The 26,381-nt window shown below is 33.4% G+C and overlaps 1 protein-coding gene across 2 annotated transcripts in view; it reads left to right on the top strand.

Annotated features, from left to right (window-relative positions):
* NOL4 (nucleolar protein 4) overlaps positions 1–25,447 on the top strand; it is a 393,871-nt gene extending 368,424 nt beyond the window's left edge. For both annotated transcript variants that reach the window (XM_041761256.1, XM_041761170.1), the window contains one exon: positions 23,563–25,447. In XM_041761256.1, the coding sequence (XP_041617190.1) occupies positions 23,563–23,756 (194 nt within the window). In that variant the 3' untranslated portion in view covers positions 23,757–25,447. The remainder of the gene's footprint in view (positions 1–23,562) is intronic.
* Positions 25,448–26,381: the final 934 nt, after the last annotated feature.

The following is a 26,381-nucleotide window of genomic DNA, read 5'->3' as shown; positions in this document are numbered from 1 at the left end:
GTTACAACTTTACTGAATTTGATTAGTTCAACAGTTTTTTGAGTCTTCAAGATTTTCTATATATAAGGTCATATTATCTGCAAATAAGGACAGTTTATAGCTTCCTTCTCATTTGTATACCTTTTTTTTTTTTTTTTTGGCCTTGCCTAATGGCTCTTACTAGAACTTCCAACAATATGTTGAATAAGACTAGTAAGCGTAGGCAACCTTGTCTTGCTCCTGATGTTAGTGGAATATCTTTTTTACTATTCACCATTGAGTATAATGCTAAATGTGGGTTTGTTCAGTAAGGACTTTTATTATGCTATGTTCTTTCTATCCTCACTTTGAAGAGGGTTTTTATCATGAAAGGATGTTGTATTTTGTCAAATACTTTTTCTGCATCTTGAGATAATCATGTGATCTTTTTCTTTCTATTAATGTGATGTATTACATTTATTGATTTGCATATGTTGAACTATCATTGCATTCCAGGGATAAATCTCATGTGGGCATGATATACAATCCTTTTAAAGGGCTGCTAAATTTGGTTCACTAATATTTTGTTGAGAATTTTGAATTTTCATTAATTTTTTGCTCTCTAATTTTCTGGTAGTGTCCTAATCTGGCTGTGGTATCAGAGTAACTCTTGCCTGTAGTAAAATGAGTCTTGAGGTGTTCCCTTCTCTTCAATTATTTGAAAGCATTTGGGACGGATTTGCATTAACTCTTCTTCAAATGTGGTAGAACTTGCCTGTGAAGCCATCTGGTCCTGGGGTTTTATGTTTTGTAGGTTTTTGATTACTGATTTAATCTCCTTACTCATTACTGACCTATTTAGATTTTCTAGTCTCCCTGTTCCACTCTTGGTGCATTGTTTGTTTTTAGAAATGTATTCATTTCTTCTGGGTTGTCTAGTTTTTTTGTATTATATTGTTCAGAGGAGTCTGTTATGATTCTATGTTTTCCTGTCATATCAGTTTTAATTTTCCTTCCATTTCTGATTTTAAAGATTTGTCAATTTATACATACATACATATATATGTGTGTGTGTGTATATATATATATATTCCCACCCACCCCCCCCCCAAAAAAAAAAAAACAGCTCTTGGCCTTTTTGTTTCCTTCTGCTAACTCTGGATTTAACTTTTTTTCTTTTTCTAGTTCTTTGATGTGTAAAGTTTGGTGGTTTATTTGTGATCTATTTTCTTAATAATGTACACATATCATCATAAACTTCCCATAAAAGAATGTCTTTTACAGCATCTCATAGGTTTTGATATATTTCCATTTTTTTTATTTCTTCTTTGACCCATTGTTCAGAAGTTTGTATTACATTTACATGTTTATAATTTTTTGAATTTTCCTCTTGATTTCTAATTTCATACTATACAATACCTCATTTGATTTCAGTCTTCTTAAATATGCTAAGATTTGTTTTATGTCCTATAATATGATCTGTCCCGGAGAATATTTCATGTGCAATTGAAAAGAATGTGCATTCCATTGCTATTGGATAGGATGTTCTATATATGTCTGTTAGGTCCATTAGGTCTAATTTATGGTTCAAGTCCAATGTAACCTTATTGATTTTCTATCAGGATGACCTATCTATTGCTGAAATTAGGGTATTGAAGACCTCCATTATTACAATTTTGTCTCTTTCTCTCCAGATTTATTAATATTTGCTCAATATATTTACATTCACTAATGTTGGTATTTACATATTTATAAATTCTATCTTCGTCATGAATTGGCCCCTATATCATTATACAATGACCTTTATTGTTTCCTGTTACCATTTTTGGCGAAAGTCTATTTTATCTGGTGTTAAGAATGGCTAACTACACTTTCTTTTCCGTTTGCATTGAATTGTTTTTCATGCCTTCATTTTCAATCCTTAAAATTCATTTGAGTCTTGGAAGCATCCTATAATTGGGTCCTTTTTTTTTTAAATTCATCCAGTAATTCTGTGCTTTTGATTAGTGAATTATAATGATTACATTTAGTTATTATCGATGTATCTGAACTTGCTAATGTCATTTTATTAATTGCTTTCCAGTTGTTTTATATCACCAATTTTTTCTTTTTCTGTTTCTGCCTACCTTTGTAAATTGACGATTTTCTGTGGTGGTTAGCTCCATTTAACATTTTTTTTCCTCTGTGGTAATCTACTCTAGGTCTTTCCTAAGGCTTACATAAAACATCTCAGTTAAAGAGCCCATTTTTGAGCTGATAGCAACTTAAATGCAATTGCCTACAAAATCTTCACTTTATTATTCTTATTTCATTTTTTTGATGTCACTATATTTTGTATTCATTAGAGTTGCTATAATTATTGTTAGTGGTAAGTGGTTAACACACTATCTTATAGACTTTTCTAAATCTGTATTTATCTTTACTAATGTGTTGTATACTTTCATGTTGCTGATTAAGCTGAAAAAAAAGGCTAATTTTAGCATTTCTCTCATGGCAAATCTATCTGCGATTAACTCCCTTAGGTCTTTTGAGATTTTAAAATTTTTCCTTCAATATCTGAAGGATAATTTTGCCATATGGAGTATTTCTTGCTTGGTAATTCTTTCCTTCAGTACTTTCCTAGCCTGTAAGATTTCTGCTGAAAAATCTTATGATAGTCTAGTGGAGGGTTCCTTTGTAAGTTGAAATCATTTTTTCCCTGGCTGATTTTAGAATTCTTTTATATTTCCAAGTTATAAGTTATCTTAGATCATTTCTTTTTACATTGAGATAATAGGTTGTGATATTTCATGAACTTGGATGCCCAAGTTTCCCCCCTGCTTTGGGAACCTCTCAGCTATTATTTAAATTTTCTATGCCCTACTCCTTTTTTTCCCTCTGGTATATTAATTATTCCAATATTTGTTCTTTTGATGAAATTTCATAAATCACTTTCTTCATTCTTTATTTTTTCTGCTCAGATTGGGTTATTTTAAAATTCCTGTCCTTTAATTTTTATTTAAGTATTCTATTTGTTCTATTCCACTATAGATGTTCTCTATTGCAATTTTCATTTCATTCACTGAATTCTTCAGGTCCAGAATTTGTTGATTCTTTTTTTAATGATTTATGTCTCTTTGGTAAGTGTATCATTTTGTTCATATTTTTTTTCCTGAATTCAAAGAATGGTCTTTCTGGGTTTTCTTGAAATTCATTGAATTTCTTCTAAATAGCTATCTGAATTCTTTACCAGCAGTAACAATGACCAAGCTGAGTCAGGGTTGTATTTTTATATTGTAATACAATATCGCAGTTATAAGTGTAAATTTTATGACTGGTACTTCTAACTCTGGAGGTGTCATTAGTTCACCTATGTCTTACTTCATGAGCCATCAGAATTTCTGCTATGGTTATTGTTATCTTAAATTTTTTAATCACTATGGTATTAACATTTTGTGTAGGTGTGTTCAATATCCTGAATTCAAAGTAATTTGGCACACAATCTTAATTAGTTTCAGGTGTACAACATAGTGACTCAATAACTGTTGTGTTCACCCTAATTGCAGCTACCATCTGTCACTGTACTCAAATTTTAAAAATAATTATTGAAAACAAAACAAAAAACACAGAAGAGAATCTAAATAAAATTCAAGGTCAAATTTCATTTCCCTTGAATAGAAATAATTTTACTATTGAGCATATGGAACAAAAAGCAACTCTTATTAAATCTTTATTATAAAATAAATGCCTACCATACAAATAAACATGTTTTATATAACCATCACAAAATATTAAAATGATTTAGACTATAACAGTTGAAATTATGAGGGTTATGGAGAAGATGGTGGAATAGGAGGATCCTAAACTCACTTCATCCCACCGATGCAACTAGATAGCATTCACATCAATGTAAATAACCCATAAAATGACCCTACGACTGATAGACAAACTCCACAACTAACTGTATAGAAAAGGCCACATTGAAGAGGTTGGGGAGGGCAGAGATGTGGTGGGGAGCTAAACCCTGCAGGTATGGCCAACGGAGGGGAAAGGAATCACTGGTGTTGAGAAGGGTGAGAAACAGACTATCACACTGCAAGCCTGCACAGGGAAGACAACTCCCCATAGCATTCGGCTTTGAAAACCAGGATTGAATTTCAGGAGTTCTTACAACCAGCAAGACATAAAGCTTGAAACTCTAAAAAGCAGCAGGTTTGGCTCTGAAAGATATTGGAGGGTGATAGGAAGCTGAGTCCCTGCCCCTTAGGGCTGGCACAAAAAGAAGCTGAGGAAATACAGCTTAGAAGCAGTAGTTTGAAAAACAACTGGGGCATACCAGAGGGCCAGTTAGTTACTAATCTTGTTAGGTCCCTGAGGGACTTCTCCAGGAACAAATGAGCTGGCAAGCACCATTTCCCTCCCTTGCCCCCAGCATAATCACACATTCACCAGCAGTAACCAGTGCTGCACAGGCATTCACTATCTAAATTGCTTATACTGTGCGCCCTCACCCCAACCTCCCCCCACTAGCTAGTCCTGCCTCAGTCCTGGCCCTACAAGCCTCTCGACCAGAAGACCACAGCAAACCTTACCAACATTGCCTCTCCCAAACTCCTGCAAAAGTCACATGTACCTTAAAACTGTATCCCTTGCCCATGTTTTGCAGAACAGCCACAGCCAGCTCAATCTCAGCAGTGGCTCTGTGTTCCCTGTGGAAGGTGCCACCTTGTTAAAAGTATGTGCCTTGCTCACTACGTTCAAGAACAAGAGACATAACTGACTTTCCTTACACACAGGAACAGACACAGAGTTAGGAAAAAGAGGAGAAAGAGGAATATGCCTCAAATGAAAGAATGGGACAAAATCACAGCAAGGGACCTAAACTAGTAGAATATAAGTAATATGCATGATTAAAGAATTTAAGGTAATGATCATAAAGATATTCACTTTTGAAAAATATTCTTTTTTGAAAAAGAGTGGTTAACTTTGGTGAGACACAACACAGAGATAAAAAACAAACCCTTCTGAAATGAAGAACACAATAAATAAAATAAAGAATACACCTGATTGAATAAATAGCAGGCTATAAGAAGCAGAAGAATGAATTAATGACCTGGGAGACAGTAATGGAAAATAATCAAGCTCAGCATGTCAGAGAAAAAAAAAAGTTATACAAAATGAGAATAGATTTAGGGAAATCAGTGACTCCATCAAGCATAGTAACATTTGCATGATAGGTTTCCCAAAAGTAGAAAGAGAAAAGGGGACAGAAAATGTATTTGAAGAAATAACAGCTGAAAACTTCCCTGATGTGGGGAAGGAAACAGATCTCCCAACAAAATCAACCCAACAAAGTCCACACCAAGACACATGGTAATTATAATGGCAAAAAGTAGTGATAGAAAATAAAATTTAAAAGCATAAAGACAAAAGATGAGTTACATACAAGGGAAACCACATATAAGGGAAACTCTATAAGACTATCATCAGAAACTTTGAATATATTATGGTACTCCCTTTTTGCCTACAAAGTGTTGAATAAGAAAAATAAGAAGTCAAGGATGCTCTATCCACCAGGACTATCATTCAGAATAGGAGACACAAAGAATTTCACAAATAAAAACTAAAGGAGTTCCTGACCACTGAACCAGCCCTACAAGAAATATTAAAGGACTCTTTGAGTGGAAGGGAAAGACCATAATGAGAGCATAAAAAGTAGAAAGCACAAAAGCAGAAGAAAGAGAAAGAAGAAAGAAGAAAGAAAGAAAGAAAGAAAGAAAGAAAGAAAGAAAGAAAGAAAGAAAAGAAAGAAAAGAAAAGAAAGAAAGAAAGAAAAAAGAAAGGAAAGAAAGAAAAAAGATTATCTGTAAAGATCAGTGAAGGGATTCACAAAATAAAAGGATATAAAATATGACAACATACACATAAAACGTGGGCGGGATGGGAGTAAAGAATGAATTTAAACTTAAGTGGCCAGAAACTTTCTATAGACCGCTCTATGTAGGAGATGTTATATATAAACTTATCGGTAACGACGAATCAAAAACCAGTAATAGATATGCAAAGAATAAAGAGAAAGGAGTCCAAGTATATCACTAAAGAAAGCCAGCAAACCATGAAAGAGAGCAAGAAAGAATCAGAAAAATTATAAAAACAACCACAAACCAAGTAACAAAATAGCAATCTATCAATAATTACTTTGAATGTAAATGGACTAAACACCCCAATCAAAGGAGAATGACAGTAGATTAAAAAGCAAGACCCATCTATATGCTGCCTGCAAGAGATTCTAGAAGACTGAAAGACACATGCAGATTGAAAGTGAGAGGGTGGAGAAACATTTATCATGCAAATGATGTCAAAAGAAAGCTTGGATAGCAATACTACTCTGGAACAAAATAGACTTTAAAACTTTCCACTAAAAAGTGAATAGCAAACACAAAGGAACTAATCAGTAGTAATAAAAATGATCCTGGAAAAAAAAATGATCCTGGGAGGATTTAACACCAACTTAAGTCTATGGAAAGATCAAAACAGAAAATCAACAAGGAAAGAGTGGCTTTTTTAAAGTTTTTATTTTAATATCCAGTTAACATAAAGTGTTATATTAATTTCAGATGTACAATATAGTGATTCATCAATTCCAAAAATCACCCAGTGGCTCATCACAAGTGCCCTCCTTAATCCCCATCACGTATGTAATCCATGCATCCACCACTTCCCGTCTATAGTAACCATCAGTTCTCTCCAATTAAGAGTTTCTTGATTTGTTTCTCTTATTTTCCCGTTTGTTTTGTTTATTAAATTCCATGTATGAATGAAATCATATGGTATATGTCTTTCTCTGACCTGCACTTAGCATTATGTTCTTTAGCTCCATTCCTGTTGTGGCAAATGACAAGATTTCATTCTTTTTGTGGTTAAATAATATTCTATTGTATAATTATACATCTTTTTTATCCATCAGCTGATGGACACTTGGGCTGCTTCCATACCTTGGCAATTGTAAATACTGCTATTAACATAGTGTTAGTGTTTTTGTATTCTTTGGGTAAACACCTAGTAGTGTGATTACTGGATCATAAATTATATTTTTAACTTTTTGAGGAACTTCCACAGTGGCTATACACTTTGTCTTCTCACTAGCAGTGCAAGAGGGTTCCTTTTTTCCACATCCTTGCTAACAGCTGTTGTTTCTTGTGTTGTTCTTAGCCATACTGACAGATGTGAGGTGATATCTCATTGTAGTTTTGATTTGCATAGGAAACAGTGGCTTTGAATGACATATTGGACCAGATGTACTTAAGAATATATTGAGAACGTTCCATCCTAAAACAGTAGAATACACATTCTTTTCAAGTGCACATGGAACATTCTCCAGAATAGATCAAATTAGACCACAAAAGAAGTCTAAAAGAAAAAAAAAAGTCTCAACAAAAAAACTGAAGTCATACCATGCATGTTTTCTGACTACAAGACTATGAAACTAGCAATCAACTTCAGGGGAAAAATCTAGGAAGACCACAAATATATGGAGTTTTAAATAGCATGCTGCTTAAAAATGAGTGGTCAACCAAGAAATGAAAGAAGAAATAAAAAATTACATGGAGATAAAGAAAATGAAATCACAATGGTCCAAGTCCTTGAGATGCAGCAAAAGTGATTCTAACAGGGACATTTACAGCAATATGAGCCTACCTCAAGAAGGAAGAATAATCTCAGACAACCTAATCGTATACCAAAAGGAGCTAAAAAAAGAACAAAAAATAATACTGGCAGAAGGAAGGCAATAATAAAGATAAATAAATGATACAGAAACTAATAAAATAAAATAAAATAAAAACACTAGAACTGGTCAATAAAACCAAGAGCTGGTTCTTTGAAAAGATCAACAGAATAGATAAATAAGCCTCTAACCAGATTCATTTTTAAAAAAAAAGCCACCTCAAAATCACAAATTAAAGAGAAATAACTAACACCACAGAAATACGAACAACTGTAAGAAAATATTATGAAAAGTTATATGCCAACAAATTGGACAACCTAGAAGAAATGGATACATTTCTAGAAACCTATAACCTACCACAACTGAAGCAGGAAGAAATAGAAAATCTGAACAGACCAATTACCAACAATAAAATTGAATCAGTAATCAAAACAACTCCCAGCAAACATAAGTCCAGGACCAGCTGGCTTCACAGATGAATTATACCTATCATTTAAAGAAGCTTTAATACTTATGCTTCTCAAGCTATTCCAAAAAAAAAATAGAAGAGAAAACCCTCCAAATACATTTTATTAAGCCAGCATTACAATGATACCAAAACTCGACGAAGACACTACAAAAAGAGACCACCAGGTCAATTTTTCTGATGAACACAGATACAAAATCCTCAACCACATACTCACAAATGAAATCCAAAAATATATTAAAAAAATCATTCACTACCATCAAGTGGGATTTATTCATCAGACACAAAGCTGTTTCAATATTTGCAAATCAGTCAACATGACATAACATCAATAAGAGAAAGGATAAAAACCATATGTTCATTTCCATAGATGCAGAAAAAGCATTTGGCAAAGTACATCATTTATGATAAAAACCCTCAACAATGTAGGTTTAAAGGGAACATACCTCAATAATAAAGGCTATATGTGAAAAACCTTCAGCTAACATTATACTGAATGCTGAAAAACTGAAAGGTTTCCACCCTAAGGTCAGGAACAAGACAAGGGGTAAGGAAGAAATAAAACTTGCACTGTTTATAGATGACACCATACTATATATAGAAAACCCTAAAGATTCTACCAAAAAACTGCTATAAGTGATAAATGAATTCAGTGAAGTCAGGATACAAAATCAGTGTATAGAAATCTGTTGCCTTTCTATATACCATTTATAATTGCACCAAAATTAACAAAATACCTGAGGAATAAATTTAACCAAGAAGATGAAAGACCTGTACTCTGAAACCGTAAAACATTGATGAAAGAAATTGAAGACAACACAAATGGAAAGACATTCTACGCTCATGGATTGGAAAAACAAATATTATTAAAATGTCTGTACTATCCAAAGGAATCTACAGATGCAATGCAGTCCTTACCAAAATATCTACAGCATTTTTCACAGAACTGGAACAAACAATTGCAAATTTTGTGTGGGAACACAAGACCCCAAAAAGCCAAAGCAATCTTGAAATAGAGAAACAAAATTAAAGGTATCACAACTCCAGACTTCAAGGTATATTACAAAGCTATGGTACTGGCACAAAAATAGACACATAAAACAATGGAACAGAGCAGAAAACCCAGAAATAAACTTGCAATTATATGTGAATTACTCTTTGACAAAGGAAGAAAGAATATACAATGGGAAAAAGTCTATTCAACAAAGGGTGTTGGGAAAACTGGATGGCAACATGCAAAAGAATGAAACTGGTCCACAGTCTCAAACCACACATGAAAATAAACTGGATTAAAGACCTCAGTGTGAGACTGATACCATAAAAGTCCTAAAAGAGAGCATCGAGAGTAATTTCTCTGACACTGGCGATAGCAACATTTTTCTAGATGTTTCCTGAGCCAAGGGAAATAAAAACAAAAATGAACTATTGGGCCTACATCAAAACAAAAAGGTATGCCCAGTGAAAGAAACAATCATCAAAGCTAAGAGGCAATCTGAATGGGAAAAATTATTTGCAAATGACATATCTGATAAAGGGTTAGTATCCAAAATATATAAAGAACTGATACAAATTCAACATGTAAAAAAAAAAAAAAAAAGAAACAAATACTCCAGTTAACAGATGGGCAGAGGATATGAACAGATATTTCTCCAAAGGAGATCTACAGATGGCCAACAGGCACATGAAAAGATGCTCAACATTACTCATCATCAGGGAAATGAAAATCAAAATGAATTGTAACTTACACAGTCACCTCTCCTGGTTCTCAGGCCTTAGGACTTTGACTGAAATTGCACCTTCAGCTTTCTTGAGTGTCTAGCCTGTCAGCTGCAGTTCTTGGGACTTCCCAGCCTCCATAATCAAGTGAGCTATTCCCTCATTACAAATATTATACCCATACACATATATTAGCTGTTGGTTCTGTTTCTCTGGAGAACCTTGATTAATACAAGGAGTCATATAAAGTTGAATAATCCCTTAGAGTTTAACATAACTAATCCATGAATCCCCTATTATTACTGAGAAGTTAAGGGAAGGTTAGGATCCCAGTTTTGAATATGATCTCACATTCATTGGACCATTTAACATTCATAATTTCATTTCTCCTGCTCCAACAACCTGACAAATGGACAAAAGTAGTAGCAGTATTCCCATTTTACTTGTCAATCTCAGAGAATAAAAGATTTGCCCAAATGTAAGGTTCACATATCTAGAAAAGTTTCTGTATTAAGACTTGAACCCAGTTTTTCACATACTAGTTTTATGCTCTTATAACTATATATCTTTATATGTATATATTAATTGAGATTTCATCATTTGAAGATGAAACCTGTGTCCAACTCTTAATTCTTTAGTAGAGTTTTACTATTTACTCGAGTTTTTAGAACTTTAACACAGGTACAGTTACCATTTAATTTACATCTTTAAAATATCTTCAAATATCTTTGGAAATAGATTGAATGGATACACATAAACAGATACATCTTACAGGTGAGATTTTGAAATTGTAGTTTATTGGGGTTTCCTATTAACTTAAAAACAGAATAAGATAAAAGTAGAAAAGAATAAAACAAATATTTAGTCTTTCCTGAGGACATTCTGGAGATTTTTTTTTAATCTCATCTTGCCCTTTATTTACTAAGCTTCCTACTAATCCTTGGAAACCCTTAAAAAGGGGTGTCTGGGTGAATCATTTGGTTAAGTATTCCACTGTTGATTTTGGCTCAGGTCATGATTTCAGGGTCATGGGACAGATCCCTATGTTGGGCTCCCTGCTCAGAGCAGAGTCTGCTGGAGATTCTTTCTCTCTCTCTCTCTCTCCCCTTTTGTTTACTCTCCCTCCCCCGCTCACACTCTAAATAAATAAAAACTCTTTAAACAAAAGGAAAGGTAAAACTAATCATTGGGGTGTGGATGAAGGCAAAACCCAATAGTCCAACCAATTAAGACATTTTTTTACCTCAGCTCCAAAAAATAATAAATGAATGTTCTGGGCTTATTTTTTAAGGGATTGCTTCCTCTTCCTTGAAAAAAAAAAAACATGTATGAAAATGCATAAAGTCAAGTAGTACAATAATTCATTATACTCTCATGTAATATGTTTGATTCCATTGAAGTTAAACAACTCTTCTCTCTCTACTGCAATGTTTGCGTCCTTTCTCACAAGCCAAAACTAGGCACAAAATAAGCATGCTGAGTTGTTTCCCTCATAAATCTCTAAGACTCTGCTGGGACAATGACTCACTGCCAGGTCTTCCTACAGTTTATCAGAATGATTAGTCAAGTCTCTACAAAATAATGAATTTGAAGCTCAAGTGGAAAGGCCATATACAATGAAAACACTAAGGCAGTTTACAGAGCTGAGTGCCAGCAGTTAGCAAATATAAGTGGAAGAAAGATGGGCCTTCCTAATGGGGGAAACAATGGAGTCCTTTCAAATTCTATAGAAAAATATATTCAACTGCAATTTTGCTCTTTGGTGGTTTTTGGTTTTGTTTTGTTTAACAAGGTACATTTAGATGAGAAAAAAATGAAATAAAACAAATGGATTAAGACAATGAAAAAAATACAAGAAGACCTGGTGAAGGAAAAATTTAATAGATTAAAATTTAAAAAACAGATCTAAGAGATCTGCATGTTAAATATAAAGACTCAGCTAAATCTGGCTCAGGAAATCATGTACAATTTTTTGTAATGTATGAGATATCATCAATTACAGTCCAAAGTAAACATTCAAAATTGCCTTCAAATCAGCCCAGAAGTATATTACAGAAGATCTAATTCAACCTGTAATTGCTGTCAGTGCTTGATCCTTCATTTTACTAGAAAGTAGACTTACGATGTAGGTGGAGAGTAGGGGTGATCCATATACTCTTTTCTCTCTTGCATAATGCCTTAGATAGCTACTTGACAGTGATAAATACCTTGCTTTATGTGTTTTCTTAGTTGTCTGTAGAACATGTATCTCAGCAATTTGGTACATACTTTATGGATAAATACCCTGTTCCTGGGTAACTTAATGTTGATTAATCAGTGTTTATTAAGTAGAAAAGGATAAATTTGTTGAGGTCAAGAGAAGTTAAGTACTTGGCAGCACAATCTATTAGACCTACAGTAGACCTGAATGGTTTGAAAATGGCTTGAGTTTGACACAAACTTCAGAGGAGACGAACAATTTTCACTGAACTGTAGCATCCGACCTTCTTTCCTATCAAAGGATAAGTCCCCTGAAGATGGAATGATCCCAGACCTTATATTAATACATCATATCTTGTTCTATTTTAATCCATTATTTGTTAAAGTATGGATTCTAAGGAAGATGCATACATAAAATGGTTTCATTTTGATAGAAAAGACCCATACAAAACCCAATTTTGTAAAAGTAAAGTAAATTTGTATTGACTTTAAGGCAAAAGCTTTAGATTAACTAATAATTCAGGGAACAGTTCAGAGTCACAATTGTCTAAAACTATGTGTCCCAATAATATTATTACCTTAAAATTAATAAATAAAAAATTACAAAATTGTAGGAAGAAATTGGCCTAGCCATAACTTTTAAAACACTTCTTTCAGAGAATGACTGATAGAAAAGAAAATCATTTAGATTTGAAAAAAACAACAAAAATTTAATCTGACTATATTTAGAACCTGCCCAGACATGTTTGACAACACATATTTTCAGACATATTGACTAAGCAAATGATGACAACCAAAGATTATTAATATACTGAGAGCATTGTGTTTAGAAATAATTATAATTAATGAAGATGAAAACACTACACATTAAATTTGTTGGATGGAACTAAAGTGGTATTTTGGCACACAAGTTATAGAAAGACAATTAGTGAGCTATTCATTTATACCAAGAAGTTAGAACAGAGAAAATAAATGGAGAAATTAAACAGGAAAAAAAAAAAAGCAGCAATAGAGAAGACCAATTGAAGCAAAATCTTTGAAAAGACTTAAAAACATCTAGCAAGATTAGCCAAGAACAAGTATAAAATAAGAATGAAAGAACAAAATATTTTAAAAATTAAAATATTATACCTTTATACTAGTATATTTGAAAATTAAGACTGTTGTACAAGAACATAATTGGCAAATATTGACTCAAAAAAAGATATTCAACATGAATTCACAATGATTAATACATAAAAACCAATGCATTAAAAAAAAAAACTCAGATAGTTTTACAAACGAGTTTTACCAAAACTTTAAGGATAAAATACTCACTTTAGACAAACAGCTCAAAAAGAGGGGAAAAGAAATGAAAAGCACCTCAGCACATTTGGTGATGCCATCTGAATCCTATCATTAAGAACAGTATTAAAGGGCAAAATCTATCATCACTTCTGTCTGTAACTGCAACTCAGTATTTTGAATTTAGTAACGTGTATCTGCTATTACCCAGACACAGCACTGGATGCTTTGTATGTATCAGCTAATTTAGCCAAGATGATAAAGAATAATAGTTAATTTTTTTATCCTTTGGCAGAAAAGTATGAAAATATTATCAAATACTAGTATTAAATATATGATCAAAATAGAAAATGAAAGTAAGCCTGCAACCAAAGTAAGTTTCTAAGTGGCTCATGTGTTAGTTAAGCAGGGAAAGTAACTTCACTTACTCATAGTGAGTTTATTAAATTATGTTTGATTGCAGCAATTGAAGAAATGTGTTTAGAGAAAATAAACTTCCTTGATATTAGCATTATGGCAAAAACAGTGCTTGAAGGGCTGAAATTGAGATGTTGGCAAAATAATTAAAAAAGAAGGCAACTGATTAAAAGTGGTTTTGTCTCTTAATAAGTTGAGATGTTACTAATACTGCTGGGGCTTTTTTGAGTAATAAATGATGAATTTGAAGTGACAAATGACTTTTAGTGTTTATGAACAGTAGAAGTTGAACACCTTTAGCTGAGAATATTTTTAAAACAAAGAACAAAATAATTCAGTAAAACCTGAAGTAGAATCTGCTAAGATGTATGAAGCAGAAAAAGGCTTATTTGGACAAATTTACTGTTCATTAAAACATAAGGCATATGGTTATTTCTTGAACTATTCATTTCTTGAAATAGGTATATTGTGGAAAACATTTACTATCATGTGATATTTGAACAGTAGTATTAACTTTAAACTTTGTTTTCATCAATTTAAACATCAGTTATGTGATATTTTGTCAAAAATAGTATCCGAATATCCTTACTTGTCCTAAGACACAGCAGCTTGATGGCTTATGGGAAATTATTACAATTTTTTTCAGGTCAGGGCCAAGACTGAAATTTTTCTGAACAAGAACTGCCCTCAGACTTTATTACCAAACACAAAATGGCTTCGGAAATTAGCTTATGCTGCAGAATGGACAATGATTCTTGATGAATTCAGTCTAGAATTACAATATCAAACAGTTCTTGTATGTGAAGCTTATGCTGTGATAAAGCCACTTTGCTGATGACAAACATTGTTTGGATCACATGTAGACTAAGCTGCTTTATAAATTCATACTGTTCAAGTCAAACAAGAAGTTAAATCTAAATTTTCACACACATTTCTAGTAGATATATTCACCGAGCACACACTACACGCTCAGCAATGTTTTTTGGGACTTTATACAAGTGCAAAATAAATCCCCATATTACAGAATAGTTTTTATTGTTCAGTTGAAGAATGGCCAGATAAATATGCAATGCACTGATAGGTTACTAGGTAAGTATCAAAAAAAAAAAAAAATCTAGTAGGCAGCTATAAATGCTTTACAAATGATGAATATACTCAATTAAAATTATAATCTTGTGGACTATTATCAGTATTTGGAAACAACTATCTGTATAAAACTGATAAAATCTCTGTATAGATCCACATTAGCAGATAGGCATTTACAATTGATTTTGTAACAGGGAATATAAACTTGAAATCCCAGTTAAGCAAAATGTTGTTTCCCTCCTCCAAAGAATTTCACTGTTAGTAGTCCTATACTACATATTTTGTAATATATTTATCAATTGTTGAATTTTGAGTTTTTTCCATAGAAGTTTTGTGAAATCTTGTAACAGCAATTTTAACATATGTGAGGTGATATATCATGGTGGCTTTGACTTGCACTTCTAGGTACTATTGGCCACCTATAGGTCATCTTTGGAAAACTCTCTATTCAGATCATCTGCCCATTTATTAACCAGGTTTTGTGGGGGTTTTGGTTTTTGCTATTGAATTATATTGAGCTTGTATATTTTTTGGATGGTAACTCCTTATCAGATATATGATTTTCAAATATTTTCTCCCATTTTGTAGGTTGCCTTTCATTTTGTTGATGGTTTCCTTTTAATTTGACATAGCCCCTATTGTTTATTTTTTCTTTTGTTGCCTTTGCTTTAATGTCAAATCAAAAATATCATAGCCAAGTTGATGTCACGGAGTTTACTATCTATTTTTTCTTTTAGGAACTTTATGGGTTCAGGTATTAAAGTGTTTGACCTGCTTTGGATTATTTTTTATCTATAGTTTAAGATAGAAGCCCAGTTTCATTCTTTTGTATGTGGCTATCTGGTTTTCTCAGTGCCATTTATAAAAGAGACTATTCTTTCTCCACTGTGTATTCCTGGCTTTTTTTTGGTCATAAATTAATTTACCATATACACATGGGTTTAGTTCTGGGCTATGTATTTTTTCCATTGGTTTCCATGGTGTGTTAATGCCAATACCAGACTATTTTGATTACTATAGCTTTGGTAACGTTGTTTGAAATTAGGGAGGATATTGTCCCCAGCTTTGTTCTAACTCAAGATGAGACTATTTGAGTTCCTGTGTGGTTCCATACAAATTTTAGGATTGACAGTTTTATGTCTTCTTCTTTTTTTTTTTTTTTAAGATTTTATTTATTCATGAGAGACAGAGAGAGAGGTAGAGACACAGGTAAAAGGAGGAGAAGCTGGCTCAATGCAGGAGCCCGAAGTGGAATTTTATCCCAGAACTCCAGGATCACGCCCTGAGCCGAAGGCATATGCTCAACTGCTGAGCCACCCAGGCATCCCTATGTCTTCCTTTCTAATTTGGAATGCTTTTATTTCTTTACATATTTATTTATTTACATATTTATTTACTTATTTAATTAATTTATTTATTTTTACCGAATTGCCCTGGCTAGCATTTCCAACACTATACTGAATAAAAGTGGTTAGAGTGGGCATCTTTGTTTTGTTCATAACCTTAGAGGAAAAAAAAAAAAACTTTCTGCTTTATATTGAGGTACATTTCCCTCTATACCTGCTATGTTGAAAGCTTTTAAAATATGTTGGATTTTTTCAAATGTTTTTTTCTGCATCTATTAAGATGATCATATGTTTTATATCCATTTTATTAATGTGGGACATCACAGTGGCTTGCAGATATTGAACCATTCTTACATCCTTGGAATAAGCCCATCTGATCATGCTGTGTGATCTTTTCAATATATTGTTGAATTTGGTTTGCTATATTTTGTTGAGGATTTTTGTCTATATGTTCATCAGGGATATTGGCCTTTAATCACCTTTTCTTATGCTTAAATATCAAATTTAGTCAAGGATACCATATCACTGAAGAAAATCAAAACACAAAGGCAGCATGAAGAAAGGAATAGAGGATTTGCAAAAAGCCAGAAGACAATGGACAAAATAGCAATTATTACTTTAAATGCTTAAATTCTCCACTCAAAAGGTACAGAGTGACTAAATTGATAAAAAAAAAAAAAAATAAGACCCATCTTGATACTCCCTATAAGGGACTAACATCTGACCTAAAGAAACATACTATCTGAAAGAGAATGAAAAAAAGATATTTTATGCAAATAAATGGAAGCAAAAAAGAAAGCTGGGGTAGCAATACTTGTATTAGACAAAATAAACCTTAAAACAGAGACTCTAATAGGAGACAGAGAAGGGCATTACACAGGGGTAAAGGATGAATCCAGTAAGATGATAATATAATAGTTGTAAATACCTATGTACCCAACATAGAAGCACCTAAATATTAAAAGCAAATATTAACAGACATAAAGGGAAAAACTGACAGTAATATGATGAAAATAGTAGAGAATTTTAACACTCCACTTATATCAATGATAAATCTTTTTTGTAAGTGGCTTTAAATTATACGTTAGACCACATGGACTTAGCAGATATATAGAATATTCTATCTAAAAACAGAATTCACATTCTTTTCAAATGAACATGGAACATTTTCCAGAATAGATCATATTAGGCCATAAAAAAGTCTCAATAAATTTAAGAAGATTGAAATTATACCAACTGTCTTTTCTGACCACAACAGTATGCAATTAGAAATCAAATAGAAAAAAAAAAAAGCTGGAAACAAACACGTAGAAGCTAAATGTGCTACTAAACAACCAATGTTTCAACAAATAAAGAGGAAACTGAAAAATACCTTGAGACAATAAAGTAGAACACAAAGTTTCAGCATTTTCAGGATGAAGCAAAAGCAGGTCTAAAAGACAAGGTTATAGTGATATAGGCTTACCTAAAAAAAAAAAAAATTCAAATAATCTAACTTTGTGCTTAAAGCAATTAGAAAAAGAACCAACAAAGCTCGAGGATAGTAGAGAGAAGGAAATAAGATCAGAGCAGAAGTAAATGAAATGTAATCTATGAATAAAGTTAATTAGAATGTTAAAGAACTGTGCTCTGAAAACATTAAATACTGATGAAAGAAATTGAAGACAACACAAATGGAAAGATATCCCATGCTCATGGATTGGAAGAATTAATATTGTTAAAATGTCCATACTACCCAAAGCAATCTGCAGATTTAATGCAATCCATATCAAAATACCAACAGCATTTTTCACAAAACTAGAACAAATAATACTAAAGTTTGTAGGGAACCAAAAAGACATCAAATACCCAAAGCAATTGAAAAAGAAGAACAAAGCCAGAGGTATCACAGTCCTAGATTTCAAGATATACTACAAATCTGTAGTAATCAAAGCAGTATGCTATTGGCACAAAAACAGATACATAGATCAATGGAATAGAATAGAGAGCCCAGAAATAAATCAGGACTTATGTGGTCAATAATTAGTCCATGACAAAGGAGACAAAAAATTGCAGTGGGGAAGAAAGACAATCTCTTCAAAAAGTGGTGCTGGGAAAACTGGACAGCTACATGTAAACACTCACACACAAAGAAGAAGAAGCTGGACCAATTTCTCATACCATACACAAAAATAAACTCAAAATGGGTTAAGATCTAAATGTCAAACCTGAAAACATAAAACTCCTATAAGAAAACATAGGCAGTGATCTCTTTGACATTGGCCTCAGCAACATTTTTTTGATAGGTTTCCTCAGCCAAGGGAAACAAAAGCAAAACTAAAATTCTGTTGGGAAAACACCACAATAAAAGGTTTTTGTGCAGCAAAGGAAACCATCAAACAAATTGAAAAGGCAACCTACTGATTGGGAGAAGACATTTGCAAATAATATAGCTAATAAGGGGTTAATATCCAAAATATGTAAAGAACTTATACAACTCAAAAAGCCCGCAAACAATCTGATTAAATAAGTAGAGGACCTGAAAAGATGTTCAATGTTAAATAATGTTAAATAATAAATGTTAAATAAATAAATAATGTTAAATAAGTAGAGAACCTGAAGATGTTCAATGTTAGTAATCATTAGGGAAATGCTAAAACCACAATGAGGTTATCACCTCACACCTGTCAGATTGTCTGGACTAAAAAAGACAGGAAATAACAAGTGTTGGTGAAGATGTACAGAAAAAGAAACACTCACGTACTACTGGTAGGAATGTAATTTGATGTGCCCACTATGGAAAATAATATGCAGGTTCCTCAAAAAATTAAAAACAGAAATACCATATAATCCAGTAATTCGCTACTGGATATCCACCCAAGGAAAATAAAAGCACTCATTTGAAAAATGATATATGTACTTCTATGCTTATTGCAGCATTTTTAACAACAGCCAAGATATGAAAGCAACCAAATGTCTGCCAATAGATGCATGGATAAAGAATGTGGGGTGTGTGTGTGTGTGTGTAATAGACTGTTACTTAACAAAAAAGAATGAGAAATTGCCATTTGAGACCACATCGATGGATCTAGAGGGTATTATGCTAAGTGAAATAAGCCTGAGAAAGTCAAACACCATATGATTTCACCTGTTTGTGGAACTAAAAAACAAAACAGATAAAAGCAGGAACAGATCCATAAATACAGAGGACAAACTGATGGTTACTAGAGGGATGGAGGATGTCAAAATGGTTCAAGGAGTGTAGAAGATAGAGGCCTCCAGTTGGGAATGAGTAAATCACAGGGATTAAAGGTTTAGTTTACAAAATATAGTCAATGGGATTGTAATAGATTTGTTTGGTGATGGATGCTAGCTACACTTATAGTGAAATGGCAGCCTATATGGGAGAAGATATTTGCAAATGACCTATCTGGTAAAGGATCAGTATCCAAAATCTATAAAGAAGTTATCAAACTCAACACCCTTCCCCACCCACGACCCAAAAAAATCCACTTTAAAAATAGGCAGAAGACATGGATAAACTTTTTTTCCAAAGACATCCAGATGGCCAACAGACACACAAAAAGATGTTCAACGTCACTCTGCATCAGGGAAACATAAAAACTATGAGATACTACCTCATACCTTTCAGAATGGCTAAAATTAACACCACAGGAAATAACAAATGTTGGCAAGGATGCAGAGAAAGGGGAACCCTCTAATACTGTAGGTAGGAATGCAAAATGATTCAGCCACTCTGGAAAACAGTATGGAAGTTCCTCAAAAAGTTAAAAATAGGACTATCCTATGACCCAACAATTACACTAATAGGCATTTATCAAAAGAATACAAAAATATGGACTAAAAGGGGCACATGCACCCCAATGTTTATAGCAGAATAATCAACAATAGCCAAATTATAGAAAGAGCCCAAATATCCATTGACCGATGAATTGATAAAGAAGAGGTGATATAAATATACAATTATTACTTAGCCATCAAAAAGAATGAACTCTTGCCATTTGCAATGATGTGGATGGAGCTAGAGTGTATTATGCTAAGCAAAAATAAGTCCAAGAAGACAAATACCTTTCGATTTCACTCATATGTGGAATTTAAGGAACAAAACAGATGAACCCAGGGGAAAGGAAGAGAAAAAGAAGTGAACCATAAAATAGACTCTTAACCTATAGAGAACAAACTGGGGTTGCTAGAGGGGAGGTGGTCAGGGGATGGACTAAATGGGTGATAGGTATTAATGAGGGCACTTGTGATGAGCACTGGGTGTTATATGTAAGTGATGAATCACTAAATTCTACTCCTGAAATTAATATTACTCCAGATGTTGACTAACTAGAATTTAAGTAAAAACTTAAAAAGAACCTAGCATAACAGAGTTGTCAAATCACTATGCTATACACCTGAAACTAACACTGTACGTAAACTGTAATTTAAAAAATATATCAACAAATATGAGTTATGGATATACATTTTCATTTAATTACAACTTATTTATGACTAAATATGCCCCCAAAACTTTTTTAAAAAGTGGATCTTAATTTTTCTAATATTTTCATGTTACCATGAAATATCTTTTACTCAAATTTTCAGAATAAAGCAGGTCTGCCTAATTATGGTTTTCAAATGGCCCTGCCAAGTTTTTTGATTATTTGCTTTAACACTTGTTATTCAAATCATTTTCTCTTGACACATCTATTGTGTCATTATTATTGCTTGTTTGGTTAACTGGTCCCACTCTTCCAGAACCATATTTTTTAGTGGTTTTGTGATCTGAGCAAATCTCTGAGAATATTTTTCTGGACTTCTTTAAATTCGACATCTTTATAAAATTTGAAATTTTACTTTTTATCAATTGTCGTTTGGGTTAAGCTAGGCCAGTCAAGTATGACATTGTCTGAATGGCGAAGATAAGAATACTAGTGACAAACAAGGGGCTGTTTGAATAGTCCGTAGTCAAATAGTTTGTTCATTTATGACTATTTAAAATTTTTTGTTGCCCTACTCAAACTCTTAACTTTGAAAACCTGAATAATAAATACTCAGCAACAAGAATTCCTTACAGTTTTATTATACTTAATTCTGATCCTGTATCCAAAAGACACCAAGATAATGAAGTCAACTTTCTTCCAGAAAAATAACAATGGTATGAGTTGCTTCTGTGTTACTGAGCTATCTAGAATTTGCCTAGGTTAATAATCTGAAAGAAAGTGAAAGGGCAGCCCGGGTGGCTCAGTGGTTTAGCACCACCTTCGGCCTCGAGTGTGATCCTGGAGACTGGGGATCGAGTCCCATGTCTGCTTCTTCCTCTGCCTGTGTCTCTGCCTCTGTGTGTGTGTGTGGTGTGTGTGTGTGTGTGTGTGTGTGTGTGTGTGTGTGTCTCATGAATAAATAAATAAAATCTTAAAAAAAAAAAAAAAAAAAAAGAAAGTGAAAGCCACGTCTTAAGTTTCAAAGCCTCTGCCCCTGAGCCACAGGTAGAAAATAACCTATAAACTGCAGTGTTAGAATGAAATCACAGTCTCTTTTATCCCAAAAAAGAACCTGAGCCCTAGCTTCAGCCTTTCTCAATTCCAGTTAAAGATGTCAACCAGCCACTTGGCTTATCAGCAAAACATCACAAAATGTTACAACTTCTAATAAAATAAGGATAATCAATTAGACATGACATATCGACATAACTTAAGGAAATCCTTTCTGTTTTCTTTTATAAAGATTTGTACTAGTATTGGGATTCTTGAGTATAAAGGGGGGAAAAAGACAAATTTAAAGTTGGTTCATCCACAAACCAGAACTCATTATGTCATATTTTCTTAATCCACTCAGAGTTTTCCAAATAGTTGAAAGCATTTTAATAGCAACTAAAGATAGTTGCTGTTAATGATTTGCTTGAATACTTGTTCATTAATTCGTATTTGCCAAGTGTGACATCCCCACATCTCTCCCTTTTCAGCTTGCTATGTCAGAATCATAATGTTGTAAAGAGCAGAACAAATGGAATCTAACTCCTGTTAGAAAATCAAGGCTCTGAAAGACTGTGGCAGAAATGGAAATAAGTCCATCTCAAATGTCAGAGTTCTTATGTGCTAGTCTTGTCTCTGTCCTAATTAAATTACAAGTGAAACTGTTCGAGCCTCATGGGACACTTGCCTCCAAGCTGACAGGAGTCTTCTCCCTTCAGGGTAAAGGGTGAGGGGGATTGGGTCTTGACCTGTCTCTATCAGGCCTCAAAAAGAACAGGATAAAATAGCATCCCTTGTTTCAGTTCATGAAATGAATACCATTACCTGAAAAGTTACATTTAAGAAAAATTTGTTAAAATACTTTCAAGTTAGAGCATCGCTACAGTTTTTGAGCATGGCTTTAATTGTCTACACATTTATTCATATTTATTTAAGGATTTGAAATGCATTACTCATTGCAAATAATTATAGTTCTTACTTTCATTAAGTAATTGCTATTACGACAGACACTTAGAAACCATAATAACACACAAAAAACCTTAATAATCCAAGAATAATTGATGCAAAGCATCTTAAAAATCTTTAATTCAGACATTTGTGTTAAGTAACTAAATTGTTTTAATTCAGATGTGTGTTAAGTAACGAACATTGTTTTAAAGTAAAAATTTACCCCCAAAATTTGACAAAATGTTGTCAAAAAGCAGATCTGATTTAATTATATGTAATAAACCTTTTGACACCTAAATGTTTCCTGCAAATAAATATAGAAGCAGCTTTAGCATTACCTAAAGCACTATTCCTAGTCTATTTTTTTTTTTGCAGAATTGTTTTACTGATCACTTACCCTTTGTACTCTTCTAAAATTCTAATTTTAGTCTAATATTTTTCAATACTAACCACCCTAATAGAAGAACAGTATTTGCCTGAGATGAAAAAAATCCACAATTCACATCCTTATTGTGCCACTTAATAGTTGTTGAAACTATAACCTTGTCATTGAACTCCCCTGTCCAAAATTTCCTTTGTTCTAAATGGAGGAATTCCTAATCTGGATCATTAGCATCACAATCTAGGATGTTTCTGCATTGAATTGGTGGAATCTAAAATTATTTGTTAACCAATGGTACAAGCACAAAGAATTTGTAAGTCTCAACATTTTAGCTACTGCTGAGAAACTTCTACAGGGAAGTAGACTTAAAAATGAATTTTCTGAAAAATACATGTTAGGAGAAGGTCGTCGTCTTTGCACAGTAAGAGGGGATTGCCTGGACAAGGAATCTGAGACTACTCAGCCACTCATTTCACATCATGTTGCTCTTTGGCATCTCTAAGAAGAGTAAGTGAATTAAGTCAACAATTTAATGTCCGTGTTCAAAGTACCGTAACAAAGATTGTTCATGTTAATTTTGTAATTTTTTTTTCTAGGACCCACGGATCTCAGCATGAAGAGGCAGTTGGCAACTAGCTCAGGATCCTCCAGCAGTTCAAGCTCCAGACCCCAGCTGAGTCCAACTGAAATCAATGCCGTGAGACAGCTCGTTGCAGGATATCGAGAATCAGCTGCATTTTTATTGCGTTCTGCAGATGAACTGGAAAATCTTATTTTACAACAGAACTGAGTCAAATGACGAGCCTATTCACTGAGGTCTAAATTTGCAGTTTCCACTAATGACATTTTGATTTCCCAGCAGAGATGCTTCTGGTCTTACTGCACAGTCTTAAGAGAAATACTTCCATTATGCCACATTGTCCTTGATCCATGAAGTGATGTGTTAAGGTGCTTCAAAGGAACTCTGACCTCTGAAGTACTTGAGATACTGTAATGTGTCCAGCCTACTGCTTTTTGTTTTAGTTTGTCAGCATAAATATCTGGGGCAAAAAACAAAAAAACAAAAAACAAACAAAAAAAGGCTGTATATTCCTAATTCAAGGATAAAACAGAAGAAGCTTGTGGTATGAAAAAAATAGTTCAAGATCCAACTGAAATATTAACGGACTTATTATTACTGACTTATTGGATGGAAAGCTGCATTATCTGGCAAAAGAAAAAAAGCCAATTTTCTTGTTGCTACAGGATATAACAACAATGAGAAGGATCTTGTATTAAAAAATGTGTAATTTTTATAAAAAGAAAACTTGTTTTTCATTCAAAATTGTCATTTTTACTTTGGTAACTTTTTCATAGGTCCTAAAAGAAAACTGTTTTGAGAAACTACTGTAAGTACCTTTTCCATATCCCTTTGCCTTTTCCTCTTTCCAAATTCTTTCTACAAAAATAACAATGCTAGAAAACACAACCTGGCTAAGTTCTTTAAACCGTCACATCAGGAGCTACTTCCAAGAGAAGCCTGCGTTTCTGCACTCAGGCTCATCATGCCACTCAACATTGCAGTTTTGCAATAGAGGTTTTCATCACAGAATTTTTTAATATTAAAAAAGACATATCATTGAAAAAAAAAATCACACCTTGGTTCCTTACAGCTGCTCACTCCGGATTGACGCTGCTGTGTTACAGGCATGCCTCCAGCAGCAATTGGATGTAGGTGACTGAATGTTAAGCGGTTGCAAGTGACAATCTGAAAATTTGCACTCGTGTGTAGTTTTTCTTTCTCTATTTCAGAAATAGTTTCCAAAAAAGACCATTACCTCTCCTGATAGAATTTGTATAATTTACAGTTCTAGGTAAAAATGTAAAGAACTCTCAGTGGATGCAGCTGCAACTTTCAATGAACTGTCCCCACCTCTCCCCTTACTCTTTGCCCTTCTTTCTTATTTTATAGTGTTGGATACACAGGAATGGTGTTTTCTTTGTGCACTGAGGCAAGCCTATTTTTTAAATACTTAGGGAGAAGTACATCAGTTTATGCTTCTTGTACAATTATTTTTCTGTTGTTCAGCTTTGGTTGGATTACAAATTCTTTGTGCATTCCTGAATTTGCCTTATTTCATGTAAAACTTACGTCATTCAGTTTTTGATAATGAGTTTAAGGCATCAGTGATCTTTCTTATCTACTTGTTACATATAGTTTTTCAAGTAATGACTGTGATTGTGACCAAGTAATGTGCACTTTTTCTTGTAACTGTGGACATTGCTATGCTTTTTCTTCTAGCGTTTCTAGAATTACTGTTCCTTACAGTTACGTAAACAAAAAACAAAACAAAAAAAGAACTTTTGTGATACTGTTGGTGAATATAATGTGAAAATCTTATTGAAATATGAGTATTTTGGAAATACATAGATGCACAAACATCTTTTAAGGTGTGGATTTAGAGTTTGCTTATTTAAATGAAAATTCAAAAAAAAATTCGAGGGCTGGTATAATTTTCTCTGTTTTGTTTGGTTTAATAAACAGATTTCTGTGTTAAAACAATGATTGTGAAAACTTACAAACTTTCTGAATGATACTATACTTTCAGCAGTTTACTTTGAAAATATGCAATGCTGTTTTGTATGCAACATTGAGCACAAAAAGGACAGTTTAACCTTTAATCAGCAGGTTATCCCAAGATCCCCTAGAGTCTCAACATTGTCTAGTAAAGAATTTATCTCAAGATAAGGTAAGGGAAATTAGCAAGCCAAGAATAATTCATTTGCTTATTTAAATTTAATTATTTTCTTCATTTACCAGAGTACTCTGGCTCTTTCAGTCACTCCTGATTTAACATCTTAGGAGAAGCATTTCCCTGTTTTAAGTTCCTGTTTTGTATTTTGGGTTTTGTTGCAGTCATCTAGCCATCTTTGAGAAGTAGCAACTATGTCTGAGTCTTCAAAGTAACAGGTTTGAGTTTGGCACATCCATAAAAAAATCCTTAAGAGTGATAATGAAGCAAACAGAGTAGAGAAGGTAAGTTCCAGCAAGGTGATCTTGCTTTCATTATGTCCCCACCTTCTAATGTAACTCCCAGCCCTACCTACCAAGAACTAAATTCCCCCTCAAAGTTTCTGCTTTTTGAACATTTATCCCAAAGAATGAGGGTACTGGGATTCCGATCATTTCCCTAGGAGTGCTCAGAGGCCAAAGCCTTTTCCTTTAGAACTTGTACCTAAAAAATACCAGGTTCCTCTTTGACACTGTGTCACATGAAAATAAATCATGTCCCCTTTATAAGGCATTTTGGAGAAACTAGGTGCAGGTTTGTATCCTCATTGTACTAAGGCGATTGGAAATGATCACAAACACAGAGATCAAACAGAAGTTTCTGCCAGTTACCTTCATATACAACAGCAGTGTGTTTTGTGTGTT

The sequence above is a fragment of the Vulpes lagopus genome, chromosome 1 (genome assembly GCF_018345385.1).
Source record: "Vulpes lagopus strain Blue_001 chromosome 1, ASM1834538v1, whole genome shotgun sequence".
NCBI lineage: Eukaryota > Metazoa > Chordata > Mammalia > Carnivora > Canidae > Vulpes > Vulpes lagopus.
The sequence above is the reverse complement of the archived record's forward strand: the minus strand, read 5'-3'. Positions and strand labels throughout refer to the sequence as shown.